The sequence below is a fragment of the Corvus hawaiiensis genome, chromosome 9, assembly GCF_020740725.1.
Source record: "Corvus hawaiiensis isolate bCorHaw1 chromosome 9, bCorHaw1.pri.cur, whole genome shotgun sequence".
Taxonomy (NCBI): domain Eukaryota; kingdom Metazoa; phylum Chordata; class Aves; order Passeriformes; family Corvidae; genus Corvus; species Corvus hawaiiensis.
Window position 1 is genome coordinate 23,451,699 of NC_063221.1, and position 18,999 is coordinate 23,470,697.

Consider the following 18,999-nt stretch of genomic DNA (forward strand, 5'->3'; position numbering starts at 1 on the left):
GGAGGTGCTGAGCTAGGGGGGCATTGTCACTTAAATTAGAGCCTTGACTTTCAGAGGGAGAAGGCAACTCTAAGAAAAGAGGGAGTAAGGGTAGAAGGATCCCTTTGTGATTTGATGTTTGGATAGCTGGCTCCTGTGTTGCTGAACCCAGAGCCCACACAACTATTCTGTGCTTTTGAAGACAAATGCTGAACTGAGCTGAACAAATAAGAAAGAGCAGGCACCAGCACATCCCTCACAACTGTTCCTGCCCTGAACCTGCTCTTTTCCCAGACAACAGGGTGAGCAGGACGATCTGAACCCAGGCTGCACACAAGGGCCATGGCAGCACATAGCTGCACCTAAGCCAGCTTCCCCCTTGTCAGGGGATCCCAGCAGGATCTCAAAATTAAGAGACAAAATGTATTTTGAGTGATTTTTATGTAAACTTTACAAGTATAAAGATTTTGAAAAGAAACTTCATCCAAGAAATCAGCCTCCCTACCAACAATGAGCCAGTCTTTAGGAGCTGTTAGACTTTACCAAAATCAGCAATAAATATTTTTTATAGGACAGTTAACTAGATCCAACAACGTTTATTTATTCAACTTCTTAAAATACTGGATTTTACAATCACATAGTCCATTTTCTTTCTAGAAAAGCAAAACTTGCAACAGTTTTGCAATGTTTCAAGCACATCTGGAAAAGGTTATATACTATACATGTGTATTTAGTTCTGTTAGGGGAGACCATTGTCACTAGCAAAGGGCCAGATGCCAGACATCTCAGGCAGAGACTACAGACTCTCAGGCCCCCTACCCGAGCATTGCAGTGGGTGCATTTTAGCACTTTGCTGAGTACCCTGATACAGGCCATGAAGAAAAAGGCTGCTGTGTTCACTGCCCTTGGGCATGTGACCTGCAGACACTACCACATTTAAAACAGGAGTGATACAAACCACTGATGAACATGAAAGACAAGACAAGTGCATGCAAGATTGCTTGTGAACCAGGTTTTGCTGTAATAACTAAGGCCTCTGCCAGCTTATCTGCTTGCTGGCTTGCTCCTCCAGTTGCATGGCTGTCCCCAGGGCATCCAGTGTTTCTGTAAAGAAAGGTAAGAGCAACAGGGTGACTGATCTGGAAGCTGAATTTTCCAGCCCAGCTATCGCTCTCAGCAGACTTCAGAGCTGTGCAGGACTGGGTACTCAAACCCCCCCGGTATGCTGGCATTACTTTCAAGTCTTTGGAAAAGCCTTAGTAACAGTGGTAGTCAGATACAGGGTCTAACATACCTCTGACACTGAGGAAATTTCTTGAGCTGTCCTCTACAAAGTACTTAGCTCTGGCCACAAAGGTCTCAAGATCATAGTCTGGTTTCTCTGCAGTTCCCAAGAGGTAGTCAAGTTCAGTCGTCATTCTCTGTATTTACGAGGATAACAGTGATGAGAAATGGACTTTCTGGAAATTCAATTAGTTTCTTCAAATCTGGCAATCTAATCAACATAGCTGAGCTTCTACAGACCAGGAGCAGTCAGTGCTCATTAGCAGCAAGTAGAGGTTGCTATTTGGAGGGGAAAAGGAACTGGCAAAAGCACTGGAATGCCCCAGTTTAACCAGTTGAGCCAGAAACTACAGGAAAAAGTTGGCAGTGAGGAAAAAGTAACACCACTGGTACAGCATCTTGCATTGCTGCCTCCCCAGCAGCACTTGGCTCAGACAAAGCAAGCTGCTATCAACATATAGAAGGCAGTCTGGGCTGGGTTTGCTGCTTCCCCATACCTGTCTCAGTTCTCTGAGCTGTTCTACAACCTTCTCCTCCCATTCACTAATTTGAGTCATAACCTCTCGATAGCTGAACATGTGGGGAGAGAGTTCTTCCTCTTCGTCCTTGGAGAACTGCAAGAAATAGCCCAGGTAAGAACAGCAAGTTGTTCCCAGCTTTGAGTTCTGTTTAGCCCACTGCACACACATACATTGAATTGAAGACCTGAGCCTTCTATACTGGTCTCTGTCTCCTCAGTCTCCATCTGACTCTGTGTGTCACTACATCCATCATGAGGGCTGAGCTCTTTCACTCTGCAACAAGAAGATTTGTCACTCAAATTCATCTTTGTCAGTTTCTTGGCTACAGCATCACAAAGCAGCTACTGCAATCAATCAGTGTTCAGCAAGAAACAATCAATCAGCTGCACTTCAAAAGTGGCACAATTACCATCCCCATTACGTGGGCAGAAGCCCCTGAAGACTGTGGGAAGGAAAGCCAGGAGATGTTTGTGTTAAGGAAACTTTCCTGTCCGGGCATCCAGGAGCCACTCTGGCAGTTACACTCACATCACCTGAGCTGGGACTGAAGTCCCTTCACAGTGGGTGGTACATAAAACCTTGCACATAGTTCCTCAGGTCTCTGTGTGTGTGGCTATGCTATATGAAGGTTGCTCTCTTAGATTCTTAAGTCTGTTGGATTTGTAAGTAAGTTAGGCCTGTAAGTGAGATACTTTGTGCTTATAGTAAATTCAATAGAATCTTATGTTAAATTATTTAAATTAGGCTACAGATTAGGTGCAGTTAAAATCTTTAGGCCCAAACCATTGGTCTAGTGGGGGGTCAAGGGGGTCACATGAATCTTGTAACTCAAGGGGAGGGTCTCCCTTATTCCTTTTCATCCTTACCCCTTTTTCCATTTTTCAGGCTTTCAGGTAGATAATATTAGGTTGATTCTGGTTTTAGATAGATTGATTTTAGTCAAATTTTTCTCTGTGTGCTTTAACCACCTAGTAAGTAGTAGAGTGAACCTTGACAACAAACTCTGTCTTTCATTTAATTTTAAACCTGCTTTTGCTGATACCTTTGCCAGTGATTCTTTGAGTGACCTAAAACACTCATTTGTGACACATTCTTAGCACACCCTTACAGATGGGTCAACAAAGTACTACAAAAAGTAAAAGGCACAGAGGCAACCATTCAGGACAGGATAAACTCCCTACAAGAACCAGGCCAGTCTGAAGTCTAGCATGAGAGGAGATTCCTTTGAGGAAAAGAGACATTACTCATGGGTTTGCATCATCTCTATTATGCCTCACACAGAACACCCAGGTTAGTTTCATATGACAGCTCTAAGATACTTTGCTCCTAACAACCAACCTCCAGGTTGCCAATACAAACAATACAAGAGAACCTGAGGTTCCAAAGGTCGGAGTAAAAGCAGCTAAAACACCTTTTTACAATAAGATTAGAATCCCCAGGTCAGAAAGGCCGTTACCTGTCAGCGTATCTCAGTGTGTTTAAGGTGTACTCACACGAACTCATGCCTGGAGAAATCATTGCTATCTGCAAACACAAAAGAAACCTTAGTGACTCCTGTCTTGACTTTTGCTTGTTAATGGTCCTACAGATCTCACCACACAGGTGGGACACTTGAGGACAAAGGGTTGGAGTTGAGACAGTCAAGTCCATTTTTCTTTATGGATTCTGTGGGACATGCCAGCATCCCTGTATCCAATTTTCTACTGGCTTTCTGTGGACCTGCTGTGCCTCACCATCCACAGAAAGCAAAGCCCTTTGAGAGCACACCAAGCTCTCACAGATTCACTGTATTAAAAAGACTTCCAGAGCCCTGCTTCTACTGGAGCTGGGCATAACTCACCAATTTATTATCTCACTCACCATGGGCAAGTTTCCATGAGGTAAATGGGGTTTTTTGGTTGGTTGGTTTTTTTTTTTTGAAAAGATCTGAAGCTTTCTGACATCAAAACCCCCTCTCTCTAGAGGAACATGCAGCTATTTGGTCAAATTATAGAACCTAAGCATTGGGTTTGACATGTGCATACTCACCATGCAGGTCCTTGAGTTTGCTCCTATGAAAGAGTCTCTTAGCACCTGGGTCAGCTTGCTCTCCCGAAAAGGGGTGTGAGACTTGTTCTGTCCTAAAGCTCGGATGCACTCCTACGAAATGACAAGTCTTATGAATACAGTATCGGCATCTCTCTTCAAACACCCCTGCAAGCTATCAACCACCAACTGCTGGTAAACCCAACAGGCTGAAGAATGGTCACATGTATTGCTCTAAGCTCTTCATAGTCTTTAAAATATACTCTGGGTATTTGACTGTCACAGGGCAGTAGGTGTAGTCATCATATGTCATAAAACCCCCCCAAAAAACAAGATCAACTTGAATGAAGCTTGAAATAGCTAGACCAGTGTCTGTCCTGACAAGACTGCACTACTGTCCTGGAAACATTCTAAATGGAAGTATACTCTATTCTTAGGTTGCTCACATCCTAAACTAGTACTTCTTCAGTTGTTTTTTCCTTGTACTGGAAAGAAACAGAACAGATAACCCCAGAGTTGAACAGAATCCACATGTGGATTATCACTCTGCTCCATGAGCTGTAGCTCACCTTCAAAGCCAGCAAGCTCTTATTGATTTCAGCACCTTCCATCCGTGTCTGCCGATCAGCACTAGATGTGTCTGCACCCCTTTCATTTCCTGCCAGGTCCACCAAGGAAAACTTGCCAATCATTTGTCCTCTTCGGCGCAGTATGATTTGGAAGCAGGCATGTGAGCGTGAAGAGCTGGCATTTGCAAAAGTCTGCCCAGATGTCCTACAGCAAAGATGCAAACAAGCCTTAGAAATGTGTCACAGAAGACAACAGGTCCTGACAGCACTAGACAAGACTTGTAGCCATTCAATTAATCTCCTAGGGTTTATCCTACACATTAATACTGTGAGTTTGTGTGAATTATGGAATTGCTGCTGATATAAGAGCACAGAACTACTTGTGAAAAATATGAAGCTGCACCCTGCTTATAGAGATTTAAGACTATTCAAGCTGCCTGGATCAACTCAGCCAGCCTACACTGGAATGCCTTTCTGAGTGCTAAGGCCTCACATGGACTTGAGCTGGAAGTCACACCTTCAGCATGCCACACGTCATTTTCCTAATGCATCTGCCATTATACAGTAAGCTCAGCCAAGCTCCCCACTAAACAGCATTAGCTGTGCTAGCACATTACAATCATGGTAAATCCCTTTCTCCAGCCAAGCTGCCTTGGCACTTCACCTCTGCTGTGCAGCTGCACCTGCCCCATCACTGCAAGGCACAGAGTGATATCTTTCAATTTAAACCTCCCTGTGACCTTCACTGTCAATTATTCCCTGAGAATGCTGGCAGGTTCATTGTTCCACCCACTACTGGTTAAAAAGGAGGGAGTAGTCTGAAAAGTTAAAACAGTTCTTAACTAAATTGCCAGCCAAAAAAGGATGCACAGAACGCTGAATAAGCTTTTAGGATGAACATATTTGCCCACACAGTGCAGTACAGAAGCCAAGGAACTCTCATTTGCCTATTAACGTTTCCACAGCAGTTGCAACTTAACTGAAGCAGGTAACACTTGGTAATATAGATTTTAGCTCCCAATCAAAGACACCAGTATGATGCCAGAGCTGCCCCTACCACAGCCTTTCCTGCCAGGATGATGCGCCAAGCCTACAGCTGTCCCTTGGCACCTGCTTTCAAGGATTCTTTAGACAAGATTCCTGAACCACATACAGTATTTTTGTTGCCATTGGAATAACTCATCTGCCTGCAGTTAAGCCAAACCATTTTTGCAACTATGGTTCATACCAGCTGCTGTTCCCTGATCCTACAAGCCCACATGGAGCTGTTTGTATTCCTGTAAACTAGCTGATACTTCTAGAAAGCTCCAAGGCAGCCATCTCCTCATGTGAATGGTTTCTCTTATTGGAGTTCCATGAGGACACATGAACGGGGAGCTCTGACGTTTTCTATGGAAGGCAGGCTGAACCCATCCCATCTAGTCTTTTGTTGAGTAACCACTTTCTGGTATTCATGCAGAGGTGCTGCTCAGTGCCTTTACTGGGAACAACAAGCTTCTGTTTAAATCTCAAAGCACCAGCTATAGGCATCATATATGTTTTTCTAAACATGGAGATGCCACAGGACATGACCTTCTTAAATGTTTTAAGGCACCAAACCTGCAGGCACTGCCAGTCGTGATCATTCTGATGACATCCTCAGCACAGCCAACTGGTTTCTCTTGGAGACCAACAACCTGGACCTGTTGCTTGCCATCCTCCAGGACTCGAAGCTTGGCCTTCTTATTCAAGAGGTCAAACACCTATATTTAGGCAACAAGATTGAGGCAAACCTGAACAGGGACTCCTTGTAAGTATTTTTCCCTGTCTTTATACAAAGCTATATAGAAACAGCATCTTTAACATAGACTTTCAATTCAATTCCAAACACACCAATAAAAACAAAATACATAGAACGATCTAAAGTATTAAGTTTGACTCAGCTACTTATGAAATATTCAACCAAAGAAATCAGGTCAAGATTTGAAAATTAAAAAAAAAAAAAATCATACCTTTCCATTGTATATTTCAAAGAAAGTCACATAGACTTCCAGATTCTGACTCCTGTACCTGGGCTGATTTAGGAGGAGGAATACATCTTGTGCTAGTGAGGAAAGACAGAAGTTAACTGGTTTAAAACACATTCTAGTTGCTACTTGATCTACTTTCAAACACTGCACAGCTATAAGGCAGTGTCTAGCACTGAGTGACAGTTATCCAAACAAATGCTAACAATCAGTGCTGTGCTACCATCTGGAGAACAGATTCAGCAGAATCCTTATCCAGGGACTGAAAACAGGGGAATACAGAAGTTTCAACTGCTAATGTCACCCACAGACAACAATCCTTACTGCTCTGAGGGAACACTGGGATCCTCTATTGTTCTGGACAGGCCTGAAAAAGTCACGTGTTTGCATTTCAAGTGCATCTTGCAGAAAGTCTAGAAAACACACATCCCTGAACATCTGCATTGCTGCGGTTTGGAGACAATATACCAGATTAGTTGAGCCTGTGGCTGGATCCAGCGCAGCTTTTCACAATTAAGCTCCAGACTTTGAAGCTGAGCTGAAAAGCAAAGACTCCTTCAGGGCCAGTCATAACTATTTTTCAGAAATCAGCCAACAGTTGTTCCTGGTTCAGCTGCCTTGCTACAGACTAGTTTCACACTGTGTCGTTCTAAAGGGAAGGTAAAGGTTGGGTTTCATAGTACTTTCCAGGCATTATATTAAGAAGGGGCTTCTAAGCATCCATTTTCTGAAATAATTTTGGACATGCTAGGTTTTTTTTGCATTTAAGGTTTATAGGAAGAAACACAATACATACATCACATGTATGTATTTCACATAACAAGTTTTATATCAAAAATGGGTAGAGTTGTGTTGTACTCAGATATGAGTGAGACAAAAGCAAAGCAGAAGAATCAAAATGAAATGGTTCTGCCCAGCAAATGCCCAAGTAGAAAATGTGTCATCTCTTTGCATCATAAAAAAATATCTTCTGGTGGAGGAAAAATATTTTGTTAAATGAATAAAAAACCAATCATACCTCCTGCAAACGCCAGCTCTTATTATTGAAAACACAATTACTTTATGTATCTTCTACTGGACATGTTTCAAATAACCATACAAAACCGTATCTTCTCTAGTTAAGAACAACAAGCATTAATTTGACTTTTGTATCTATAGAAGAATCAACTTACAGGCAAAAGCATATATGCCCTTTGAGGCATTCTGGGTTCTCCCTGAGAAGTCTCCACCCATAGTCTGTGAAGAGAAAAGGCCAGAGGTCAGGCATGGCACCAACAAGTCAGCCTATCTGATCTCGGTCCCAAAAACAGACTAGGAAGTTACCACAGATAAGCCCAAATGCCAGTGAGGTTACTGGAACACAGTGCCAAATTAGTTTGCAGATTCCCTATCAGTTCAGAAAGAAGATCTGGCCTACACAAAGCAACAGCTGAATGCCGGTAAGGCTCTGGGGTGCAGAGTCAAAGCAGTTGTTCCTCCAAGGAAAATGTATGGCATTGACAGTGCAACCAGACAGCCTCTGGTCAGAAGAGATAAAGCTTCATTTGTTAGGGTCTAGGTTGAATAACATTTTTGCTGCTACTTGGAAAAGTTAACATGACATGAAAATACAAATTTAGAGCAGACAATACCTTTAACTCCTTTGACCAAAGTATCTTTAATCACAACAAAATTTTCAGTCAGTGCAATCCTAGTGACTTGCTCTACCACTGTTATTTAAAACACAGCTCAATCCCATGACACATTCTCAATCTACCAGAATTTAATGTGCAGCACTCCAGTCTCAAGGTACAGCTGTTGTCCTTGCTGTCCTAGTTGTCCCCTAGGACTGGGAAGGGAAAGTAACTTCACCTATGATTTTAGTGCATCACAGCTGTATTCCACAGCTGCAATGATGCTCAGATAAGCAGGTTTCTCTGCCCTTCCCAGTGCAATGAAAGCAGCCTGTGTTCAAACTTCTATCAACTTCCAACTTTCTGTCTGGATTACTGGAAGAGATCTACAGCTCACTATATAACACTTAAGATAAGAGGTGCTAGCCTAAAACTTGCCTCTGACACTGAATGACAGCAACAACTCTGATTACTCAAAGCAGTGAGTTAGTCCAGCCCAGTGCAGATCACTGTGGTTTGAAGCAAGCACTTCTTGCGGATCAGAACAGCACATTTGGCTCCACTATCATGCTATGAGGATTCTTCCCCATAGTTCCCAGAAGAAGAAAGTTAAAGACAACACAGCTGTTGAAAATTTAGAGCAAGCTTTATCTTTTGAGACAGAAGACAATTTTCACAACTCTTGAAACTGCAGCTGTTAGACTGGAAGGAGTGGTTAGAAAGCAAACACGCTAACTCACCCACTTCACAAACAATACCAGATCACTTAAATATTTATGTGCATCAAGAGGGTTATTCTTATATAATTGCTGAAGTCTTTGGAGTGTCTCCAAGCTCAAAACACAGGATAGACAGTGGCCTTTGTCTCAGATGGAGGCTAATAGCCCCACTTTTCAGTCAGGAGTTAAACAGCAACAGGCATTTGAGGAAAGAAATAGTCATGACTAAAACTGACATGTCAGGACATCCTAAATCTTTGAAAAGCCACCTATGGGGGATTTTAGTACACTTTTCCTGACAACCTCGAAGGAAACCCACTGGTACATATAGCTACAGAAAAAGAGATAACATCTTACAAAGTATTAGCTTTAAGACAATAAAACCAAGGTCCAAACTTCTTACACGATCCTACTCATGCTCAAACATCAGGGAGCTTTGAAATACTTTATCAAAGCTAGAAAATTTGAGACGCTGGGGAAAAACTTACGTGTGTCTTGCCACTGCCTGTCTGGCCGTACGCAAAACATGTCGCCTTCCCACCCTCAAAGATGGTCTCTACAAGAGGTCTAGCAGTGAATCTGAATATTCAACAGATAAAAACTAGTTAAGGCAAATATTTCATACCCTGCTTCATCATCATCAGTTTTAAGAAAAAAAAACTAAAACAAAAGCAAATCCATAGGCAATCAGCAAGGCCATGCCAAAAATAAGCTTGAGACTTTTCAGTCCTTTGGCTTCCTCCAAAAAGGATTTTAATACTTATTTCAGGTAACAGTTTCTTTAAGCTTAGATGCCATCTAGCCATAGCTGCATGCTTTTATCTGAAAGTCATTCCCAGTGGGCAACAAGCATTACCTGTACACCATTTCATTTGAAGAAGTTTCATCAAATGAAAAGTCAAATCTAAATGTTTGGGTTTCAAGGTATTTTGTTAGGTCCACTTTCTGCTTTGGCTCATGCACCATCAGGACATACTTGCTCGGAACAGTAACCACATCACATTCCTTTTTGAGAAGTTCTGTTGACAGAAAAGACCCTCAGTTTTAACAAAAATGAACAAAGTCAAACTGTTCAAGACAGCTGTTTGGTCAGTACACTCACCTTGCCTATTGAGAGGGCGCTTTCTCACACAGACACAAATCCTGTGCTCTTCTATCTAAGAGAAAAGTAAGAAAATATGTAATTATTTTCCAGTTACACTCACTCTTTATTACAGAGAGATCAGATGCTCCCTCACATCCATTTTTCTATACGCTGATCAGTTGCTTCTGAGCCAACCCACTCATGCAGGGATGTCAATCTTAAAGTGCATTCAGTGAAAAAGCAACACTACAAATAATTTACCTTTATGTAGCATTCTCCAACATATCAGGTGGAAATGCTGCAATGCTATAGAAACTGCCCCAAGTACTCTGTACCAGAAATAGTAAAAAGTGTAGTCCTCAGCCAGCTTTCCAACAAAACTTACAATGTCAATGCTGCAGCTATGGTCAAATAATTAATCAGGCAAATTAATACTGTCATTTACCCCAGAGGTTTTTGTGATCTGGAGTTCTTTACTGATGCAACAAGTTTAGCTATTTGTGCAGCACAGCTACACATCAGATGAGCTGGGAAGTGCATATGCCATTGGGTGAGACAGAAGGCAAAGGTAACAAGCTCTTCTCCTGTCACACAGTGATATGTACACTGTGGTTTTTAATGGCTCAGGGTACTGACCGAGCCAGGGTTCTCTAGTTTTTAACCTCTACTTTTGCTCCTCCACTTTTTGAGGTATTTAAAATCCATATAACCTACTTATATTAACATATTCTGTAATAGGTCAACAGTCCATTTTAAATTATACCTATTCCTACAACAATGGCTGTGCCACTAAAACTGAAAAACACTGATGGTCACACATCATTGCATGGTAATTGTTGAACCACAGGCTCTTCACTAGTGACACATGCAAAGTAAAACAAGACAGCTTAGCCCTAAATAGGGAAAGCAAGTGACCTCACGGATACCACCAGCTGCCTCAAGCTCACAATGTGCTCAGACAATTTCCAAGGTGCAGTGATGCACCAACTGCTTGATGTCAACATTTTCAGTACAAAACAGAGAAGTCTGTCTACAGGCTGCAGTTAGTAGCCTCAGTATTTACTTACTGGATCACTTATAGATATTGGCTGGCAGTTTAAAGTTTCTCTGAATTCCTTGATCATACGTGCAAACTCCCAGTTTGGACAGGTGCTGTCAAACTCCTGCATGGAAAAACCATGGACATGAATGTAATTGATCTGTTACAGCAAAAAAGGTCCCAGAACCTGTTAAATAAGCAGCTGTGTGCAATTAAAAGCATTTTACAACATTCAGAACTTTCTGAAACCAGAATCAATCCACTTTTATGTACAACTTTCTAAGAACTGTCCAAACTATGTTTTGTTTTCAACTACTGTTGTACAGTGTCCTACAGAATTTCCCCTTACAGGTGTATTGTAGAGTACTCCACCTGTGCTCGTTTTATCCTGATTTCACTAATTTGAGCTCTCTTTTCTTCTCTCTTGTTTCTCATTTTCTCCATCTCTTTCACAATGTTAGATCTTCTTCGAACTAGATAGAATGAAAACAGTTCCTTGGATTAAATTTTCATACTAGGTTTTAAGCACAAGACAAACATTTCAACTTTTCCAGGTTGCTGACAGACTAGCTCATACAGGAAACAATCACCTTCAGAAGGATGGCCATTAATTTTGCAGCACTTCCTTCCCAAACCAGATCTGTCACAGAAACTGCCTCTGAAGTCACGCTACCACCCTAAAGCAAAGGCAGCATTTCTGAGGCAATACCACTATAACAGAATTACACATCTCTAATAAAAAATGATCAAGATATTCTGTCTTGCTGCCAAAGCCACCTTTTCAAAGCTTTAGCTTCTGAGTGTACAAAGCAGCAATCACATAGTGATTCATTGCTGACTGATGAGTCAGTTTTTATCCACTGCTCTCTGGTACCTGGGCTGTCTGAAGAGCACTTTCTAGCAGCAGGCAGATGATTCTCTGTATTTCCATTTACACTTGATAGTGAGGCTTCTGTAACACAACCCAGCCCACTAGCCCTGGTTTGGCCAGCTGCAGAAAGAAGCCAGACCAAAACCAATAATTAGATTGCAGAGATCAAGAATAATTTTGTAATTTCTAAAGCCTCACAGACCAGAGGCATTGCTCAACTCCTGCAGCAGGAGATAGAACGATCTAAAACCTGTGGTAAATGTCCAAGTAAACTTTTAAATCCTTTGCCAATCACCAACTTTTATGCAATGCTGCAAATCAAGGCCAAAACAACTAGACAAGAGTTTATTATCAAGCTTCTTATTTCAGTGTTTTTGTAGAACTTGACATGCAAGGCATGCCCTCAGCTATTCATAGAGTGGCCTGGTAAAATAAATAACTACAATTTTGTAATTCAAGAAGGCTCAAGTTCTTTCTTTACTCAACCTGTATAGGTAAAACTATTACCAGTATAGTTACAGGGTGTGTTGTCTGCAGTGTTAAGGCACTTCTCTTCCCACTCTAGCCCCATGAACAACACTTTATGGCATTAAGCAGCTACCATATCCACCTAACATGCACAACCACAGCTCTCTGGATAAGAAAGTACATCATTATGCACAACATTGTTTCCAAAGTCCTTTGGAAAACACTTCAGGTAGGAGCTCTGGATATTTGCAGAGTGGCAGACCTCTAGGTCTCTCATTTTATCTATGAAAGAGTTCAGGTTGCTCTCCCACTAGGATTTGCAGTTTGAATAATTAAGTGCACACAAAGTGAAAATTGTTTCACATTAAGAATTCACTGGAATGTTTCTCCACTTACCAGGAAGTGACAAATATTTTCTGGATTGCAAAGAAGTGCAGGGATCTACTGCCATCTCATCTTCCTGCACTGGGAAGCTGCACTGGGATTCTGTGATAGCAGTCATCCTGGAACGGCCACGCACAGCTTTGGAAACAGGAATCCAGAGACACTCAGACACTTGAAATTAATCAATTGCTCACAAAGTACAGAGCAGTGGAGAACAAAGTATGGTTAAAAGAATCTTTCCGATCAGCAAAGTGCAGGACAAAGCAATGCATATGGGTGAAAAGTGATCAATAAACACAGCACTACAGAAAAGCAAACACTTCATTCCAGATTTGCAATTCCAGTGAATTTCTTTCAGATACCACTAAGGATTCACATAAGGATATGGCAGTTCCAGCACCTTAATACCTAGGAAGGAGGAAGTTTCAAGTTAGAGAATTGCTAAAACCTCCAAAGCTTCACACTTGCAGGGCTATTTGAATTAACTCTTTGATGGTGACAAGGGTACTGCAGCCTGGCAAATGGCCATGGGCAGCATTGTGCCCACCCACCATGAGGGCACCCACACACAGGCTGTGTGTGGTGCACAGTAGGCTGGGAGCTCCATGGCACTACATTCAGCGAAAAGACCCTGTATAATCACAACAGCAAGTCTTTGAAAAAAGTCCCTTTGTAGGCAGTCTCCATTTTCATATGCCAAGGTATTTCTTTCACTGAGATCAATTCCTTTGCAAAGCTTCCTAGGGGAAGGATTGGAATGTTTACCTCAATAGGTTTAAAAAAAGCAAATCTGATATGAAAAAGAAAGTGTGATGTGCAAGCTAGAACTCCTTCACCTCTCATGACTAGTAATTATTAGAATTTATCCAGAATGAATCACTATTATTTCAAAAGACACCAGATCTATTGAAGACCAAGGGTTCATTTCAATCCTGAATCAAATTCCTTAGAACCATACCCAAAATTCAGTGCCCCTGCCTGTTAACTCTTTACCTTGAATCTTCTGCTCATGTGCAGAGGTGACTGCTGCAATTTTAGAAACAAAAAGCATCAGTTTCATTATACTCAAAAAGGGCATTTTATTCCCTTTTCTCTTGTCACACATGTCCAGACCTGATCTCATCTCACACTCAGCAGCACTGTTTCTATAAATGCTGGTGCTCCTGGACAAGGAGATTAACTGGAGGATTCACTTCATGTAAATGGGTTTCATTCAAGTGATTCTTGTATGTGAGGATATTCAGCATCCTCAAAACTTCCTATTGATTCATGGGATTGAGGCAGTATCTATTTCTTAATTCTGAAAGCACTGCTTCTGCTTCTCTCCTTTCCTGAATAAGATGGAGACAGACACCTTCTGATCTTCTTTAATTTGTTTAGTCTAAGAACAAGTCTGAAGCCAATGTTAGCTTTCTAATTGGTGCAGCACAGAGTTTGCAACAGGACAGATGCCCTGACACTCCTGGGCTTTAGCTAATTATAACAACAGAAATTATTGGATGAATACTGAGAACACTGCTTCTCTTAAGCTCTGAGGAGGTCTTCAGGGACAAGACTGTGCCAGTAGGACAGGCAACAGATATTTCAGACATACAATTAGATTCTATACTTCAGGAGAGCTGTGACCTCTGCAAGGACATCTTTCCATCAACCAGTGACAGGATTAACACACCCTGTGTCTTCCAGCTGGCTATCCAGTTCTATTAACAGACCTATATATAGACAGTCATAATTTTACCACATCATTTTGCTTGTCAGTTCACAAAATTTATGGAGTTCTCTGAATTTGAGAAAGATCAGGATACTCTAGTACAGAACAATTTCTTACACTTTAAGATTCTTGGACAACTCCTGCCTCTCTGGTGCCAGGCAATTTGTACTGTTGTCTTCTGGGACCAGCTTCCCTGTCTTGCATCGCATGCAACAGAAGAGGGTAGACAAGCCCAGATGTTTTGTTTACAGCTCAATTGCATGGAGAAGCACAAGTTTTAGCTAACTATGCACTTTAAGAGAATCATTAAATTAGTAATGATTCAAGCTCAGCATCACACAGTGATAGACAAATATCACACAAATAGACCTGTAATGCTGCTATTTGCAATTCAAACAGCATAGAGTCAGCTAATAAAGCTAAAAGAAGGTAGATAATAGGCATTTTCTAACTCCTGACACCTCAGGAAGAACAATTTCTTAGCAATCCCACACTGACATCTCTATCTACTCTTCTGGCTTTGCTCAACACATTGTACTGACATGCAATCAGGGAGCTGGGCACACCAGCTGGCACTTTGGCTGCCTGCTCTGAAAACGTCTCCAAGCATAAAGATCTACTTATTGTCTAGGGAGACTGCTTGATGACGAGACATACATTTGTCACTGCTATTTCTTTCTTGTCCTTTCCACTCTCATTTTGACACTTTTAATCTTAATAACTGCCACTTAACTTCTGTTGTTTGTGGCATTTGCAAAACTCCATACAGAACTTTAAAACTCACTACAACAGCAACTGCCTAGTGACATTTAAAGCAGGGAATAACTACAGCAGAAGAGGAGAACACATCCACAAACCCCAGCTCACAGGAGCAGAACAGCAACCTGTTAGGAAACTTCCTGCCCTCGGGAGTCCAAAATATTGGTATGAGACAGTATCCTCTTTGTTAGCACTGCCTGAATGAGCAGCCTTATGATGTACTAAAGTAGAATATTATAGCTACAATGACAGGCCAGCACAGTTCCACAAGTGTATAGCAGAGAAAAAAAAAAAAAACAAACAACATTTTCTCACCTTCCCGGGGAGCAGGAATTTTTGAAAGTGTTGTTCTACGCTTCTGTTTCTGAAAAACAAGGAATGCTGTAAACAATTGCAGTAAGCAGCAAACACCTAGCACTGCTCTTCAGGGCACCATCAATACAACAAGAATTTCTGACCGAAGTTTAACTATGAGACAGAAAAGACAAGTAGAGATCTCAAACTTTAAGACTAAGAGTATTATATATAACAAACCTATGCTTTAGTACCTTAGAAAAAACTGAACTACTTTAAAGCACTTACCTGTAAAGTTACATTGTCTTGCAAAGGAACATTCTCTTTCACATCAGCAGCAGGTAGTTCTAATAATTCAGGATTTATTGCAATCACATCATTAATATCAACCTGCAAGAGCAAAGGCAGGATTTTACATAGTGGAATATTGCTGCTACCACTTAGGAATTGTTTTTTCCTAATCTGGACTTTCAGTGAAGGCAAACAAACTTGACCCACTGCCTGCTAAATGTTACATTAAAATTGCTTGGAAGAGTAAAACAGTAGTTCCTATTCCATTTGAACAGTCTGGTACATCTAAATACACCAGACAAAATGTGCTATTTAAGCCATTTACCGTCATCTGCCAAACACCACACAGCTCTGCAGGTGCCATAGAGCACTTCTGAAGAGAAGGGCAAAGCCCATTTGGCATCCCCTGCTCTAATCTCTCACTGCTAATCTTAGTAAATCTCAGCAGCTCTGTGGCTTCTGTGCTAGGAGAGCATTAAGTGTTTACTGTGCGATTGTGCTTACCGAAATAAACGTCAAATAGCTGCTTAGACTCTGAGAAATGAAGGATTCAGCATTTAATCCATAACTTAACTCAACTGTATTTTCACTTGCTACTGCAAATGATTTCACCTGAGGTCAGCTATCACTTCCTGACTGACCCTCCTGTGAAATTATAATCCTGCCACACGATGGGGCACCCTGGCAAAGCCAGGGATAGGGCAGGCTCGAGCACAAATACAGAAACGCAGTCTCTGTTCTGTTTTTCAAAACTATCCCTGATGAAGAGATTGGAAGCACCTATACACAAAAATTCCACTATCACAGCAGCTTGCAACTGCAATTGCAACCTAACAAGGCAACACAAGCACCACCAGGAAGTTCTTGAGTTCTCAATTAACTTTGGAATTATTTAAATAAGAGTCCATGAAAACAGAAGAAAGCAAGTAGGTGAACCTCTCTAAAATGTGAAAATACCACTTTCTAGCATAAGAGAAATAACCTATGAAGTCTAATTCATATGGAATTGGTTAGCAGCTAATTGGAAAGTGAATTAGCTCAGAAACAGGTACGTGGACAATATATATATATATATGTGTAAGCACATAGTATATATACATAAGCACATAAGAAAACTACTGGATTTTGAAGTATCTTCCTAAAGATTTAACATCTTGACACATGCAAGCAATTTAGCCAGAAATTATATCTGAACGTGTATATTTTTTTTTATATTTGAATGCAGCAGGCACATGCACAAAGTAAGATTTGGTTTCAAACAACCAGCCAATGGCAACTTCTAAGATTTTCACTGAAATCCAGAGTCTGCACATTTCTAGAAACACCAGAAGGACAAGTACTTTTGCTCAGTGACAGAGACTTTTTTAAGTGACAGGATTTCAGCCACATCAGCCTCAAATGCCCCAGACTCTCCTCTCTCCCATCCCATCTCACACTGTATTTATGTTATATTGGTGCCGAGACTCAGGAAATCAAACCCAGCCCTGTTAACACGGCACCTTATTAGTAACAGATTTTAAGGAAAGCCTGAAGGCCATAGTAAAACACATGAAAAGCCAACAAACAGCCCAAAGAGCTGGAAAACTAGAATCTTGGGACATTCAGCATCAGCAGTCAACAGTGCAAGAGGCCCAACACCTCCTTGATCCTTTCTGGAAGGCAAAAGGTGCAGCTTTGGCACTGTAGCTCTCACACCTTACCTTAGTGCATCTGGGGCATTGCTTTCATTATGTATAAAACAAGGAGAGCGCGGGACGAGCGCTGCCCATCCAGCGGGGCAGAAGAGCTGCGCCGCTCCTGACGAGCCTCGGGCTTCCCGGGGCACATCCCGCCGGGGCCCGGGAGCGTTGGAGCACCCGGGGAAGAAGGGGCCGCGAGCAGCTCTCACCCACCTCCTTGCCTTTGGTGGCGCCGCCCTCAGACCACTCCACGGTCACGCAGGAGTGCTCCACGTTCACCACCTTCACCGTTGCCTTATGGATTAAGCCTGGAAAAAGTCGGCATTGAGCCCCAACCTGGCCGCCCCACGCCGCGGCCGGGACCCTGCAAACTCCCCGTTCCCCACTCCTCACCATTGCTCCGCTGGATGTTAATGACGACGCCGGGGTGGACGTTGCGGTAGAGGCCGGAGTCCATGGCACGGGCACAGGAACCACGTCCCACCCCAGCAGCGAAACACCCGCCCGGCAACCGCCGCCGGTTTAAACCCCGCGCGCCGGCGTGCCGCGAGGGCTGCCGGGAGTCGCAGCGGGACTACATCTCCCGGCAGGCCCCGCCCCCACGGCAATCCCGGGATTGTCGTAGGCTGTGGGGCGCGAGGTCTGCCGGGAGATGTAGTCCCTTGGGCGCGGGCAGGACTGCGGCTCCCGGGGAAGGGAGGTCAGGGCGGTCTGCCCTGCTGCGTGAGTTGCGGCTTGGAGCGGGCGGGGGCGGTGGTCCCGGGAAGGATTGCGGGATGCCCCAGCCGCGGTCGGACAGACCAGCCTCGGGGCCGGTGGAACGAGCGGAGACCCCACAGAAAGTAGACAAGCGTGACTGCTATCGGAACACGTACGCAAGTGGTTCTGTACCACTGAATAACATCTCTACTGAACACATGGAATCTTATCTGTTTTTAAACTGCAACAAATGTAGCTCTACCGAAGTAGAGCCTCAAAAAATTTCTCGACACTCGTGCCTGTTCCTCTCCACGGAAATCTTTAGTAAAAGGCGAAAGATTTATACGATCTGAAGAGAAACCAGAGTATGCCACCTCCTCCCTCCCCGACATAGCCGCCGTCTGCTCCACCCTCCCGCAGTCAGGGCGACACTCGGCCCGTTTGCTGTTCCCGGCTCCGCATCCCCGGTCCGGCCCCGGGGAGCGCATACGCCGGGCAGCCCTCACAGCCCGGCGGAGCAGCGGCCGCAGCGCTGGACAGCAGCGGGGCCGGACAGCGGCGGGACCGCGGGGCAGCCTGGGTATGCAAATCAGGCCGGTGACGGGGCGGGGCGGACTCAGCCCCGCCGGGCGCTCGGGGCTGGGGCCGGTCCCGGTCCTCAACCTCAACAGGGCTCGCGGGTTCCCATCGTGGTTTAACCCCAGCTGGGCACCGTGGAGCCCCTCGCTCACTGCCCCCACCCCGCGGGAAGGGTAAAAATGAGAAACTCACGGGTTGAGACTAAGGAGTTTAACAATTAAAATAAAATAGTATTAAATTAATAATTGTAAAGAAAATAAAGTAGAATCATAGAATGGTCTGGGTTGGAAGGGGCCCTAAAGATCATCTCGTTCCCATCCCTGTGCCGTGATTAGGCACACCTCCTACAAGACCAGATCGCTCCAAAGCCCCATCCAACCTGGTCTTGAGCACTTCCAGGGATAGGGCAGGCACAGCTTCCCTGG

General features: G+C 43.2%; 2 protein-coding genes and 1 non-coding gene across 7 annotated transcripts in view; 1 reads left to right on the forward strand and 2 right to left on the reverse strand.

The window, feature by feature from the left end:
• Positions 1 to 18,999, forward strand: part of ARMH1 (armadillo like helical domain containing 1) — a 28,400-nt gene that overhangs the window by 7,915 nt on the left and 1,486 nt on the right.
• On the reverse strand, positions 561 to 17,961 carry KIF2C (kinesin family member 2C). Of its 5 annotated transcripts, XM_048312905.1 has the most exons (22): positions 17,690 to 17,961; positions 17,510 to 17,604; positions 15,615 to 15,716; positions 15,348 to 15,396; positions 13,556 to 13,588; positions 12,575 to 12,700; positions 11,714 to 11,830; positions 11,212 to 11,312; positions 10,868 to 10,963; positions 9,819 to 9,873; positions 9,573 to 9,735; positions 9,205 to 9,295; positions 7,557 to 7,620; positions 6,370 to 6,461; positions 5,978 to 6,120; positions 4,379 to 4,583; positions 3,813 to 3,923; positions 3,241 to 3,308; positions 1,955 to 2,057; positions 1,761 to 1,877; positions 1,274 to 1,400; positions 561 to 1,083 (listed from the first exon to the last, which is right to left on the reverse strand). In XM_048312905.1, the coding sequence occupies exons 1-22, from the start codon at positions 17,751 to 17,753 to the stop codon at positions 1,007 to 1,009; spliced, it is 2,199 nt and encodes a 732-aa protein (XP_048168862.1). In that variant the 5' UTR covers positions 17,754 to 17,961; the 3' UTR covers positions 561 to 1,006. The 5 variants fall into 5 exon arrangements, with proteins under 5 accessions (XP_048168862.1, XP_048168863.1, XP_048168866.1 ...); XM_048312906.1 differs by lacking the exon at positions 13,556 to 13,588 and having other exon boundaries at positions 17,690 to 17,960; XM_048312909.1 differs by lacking the exon at positions 11,714 to 11,830 and having other exon boundaries at positions 17,690 to 17,959.
• Positions 18,250 to 18,364, reverse strand: LOC125330539. The gene has a single exon (XR_007205589.1). It is a non-coding gene; the product is annotated as a U5 spliceosomal RNA (small nuclear RNA).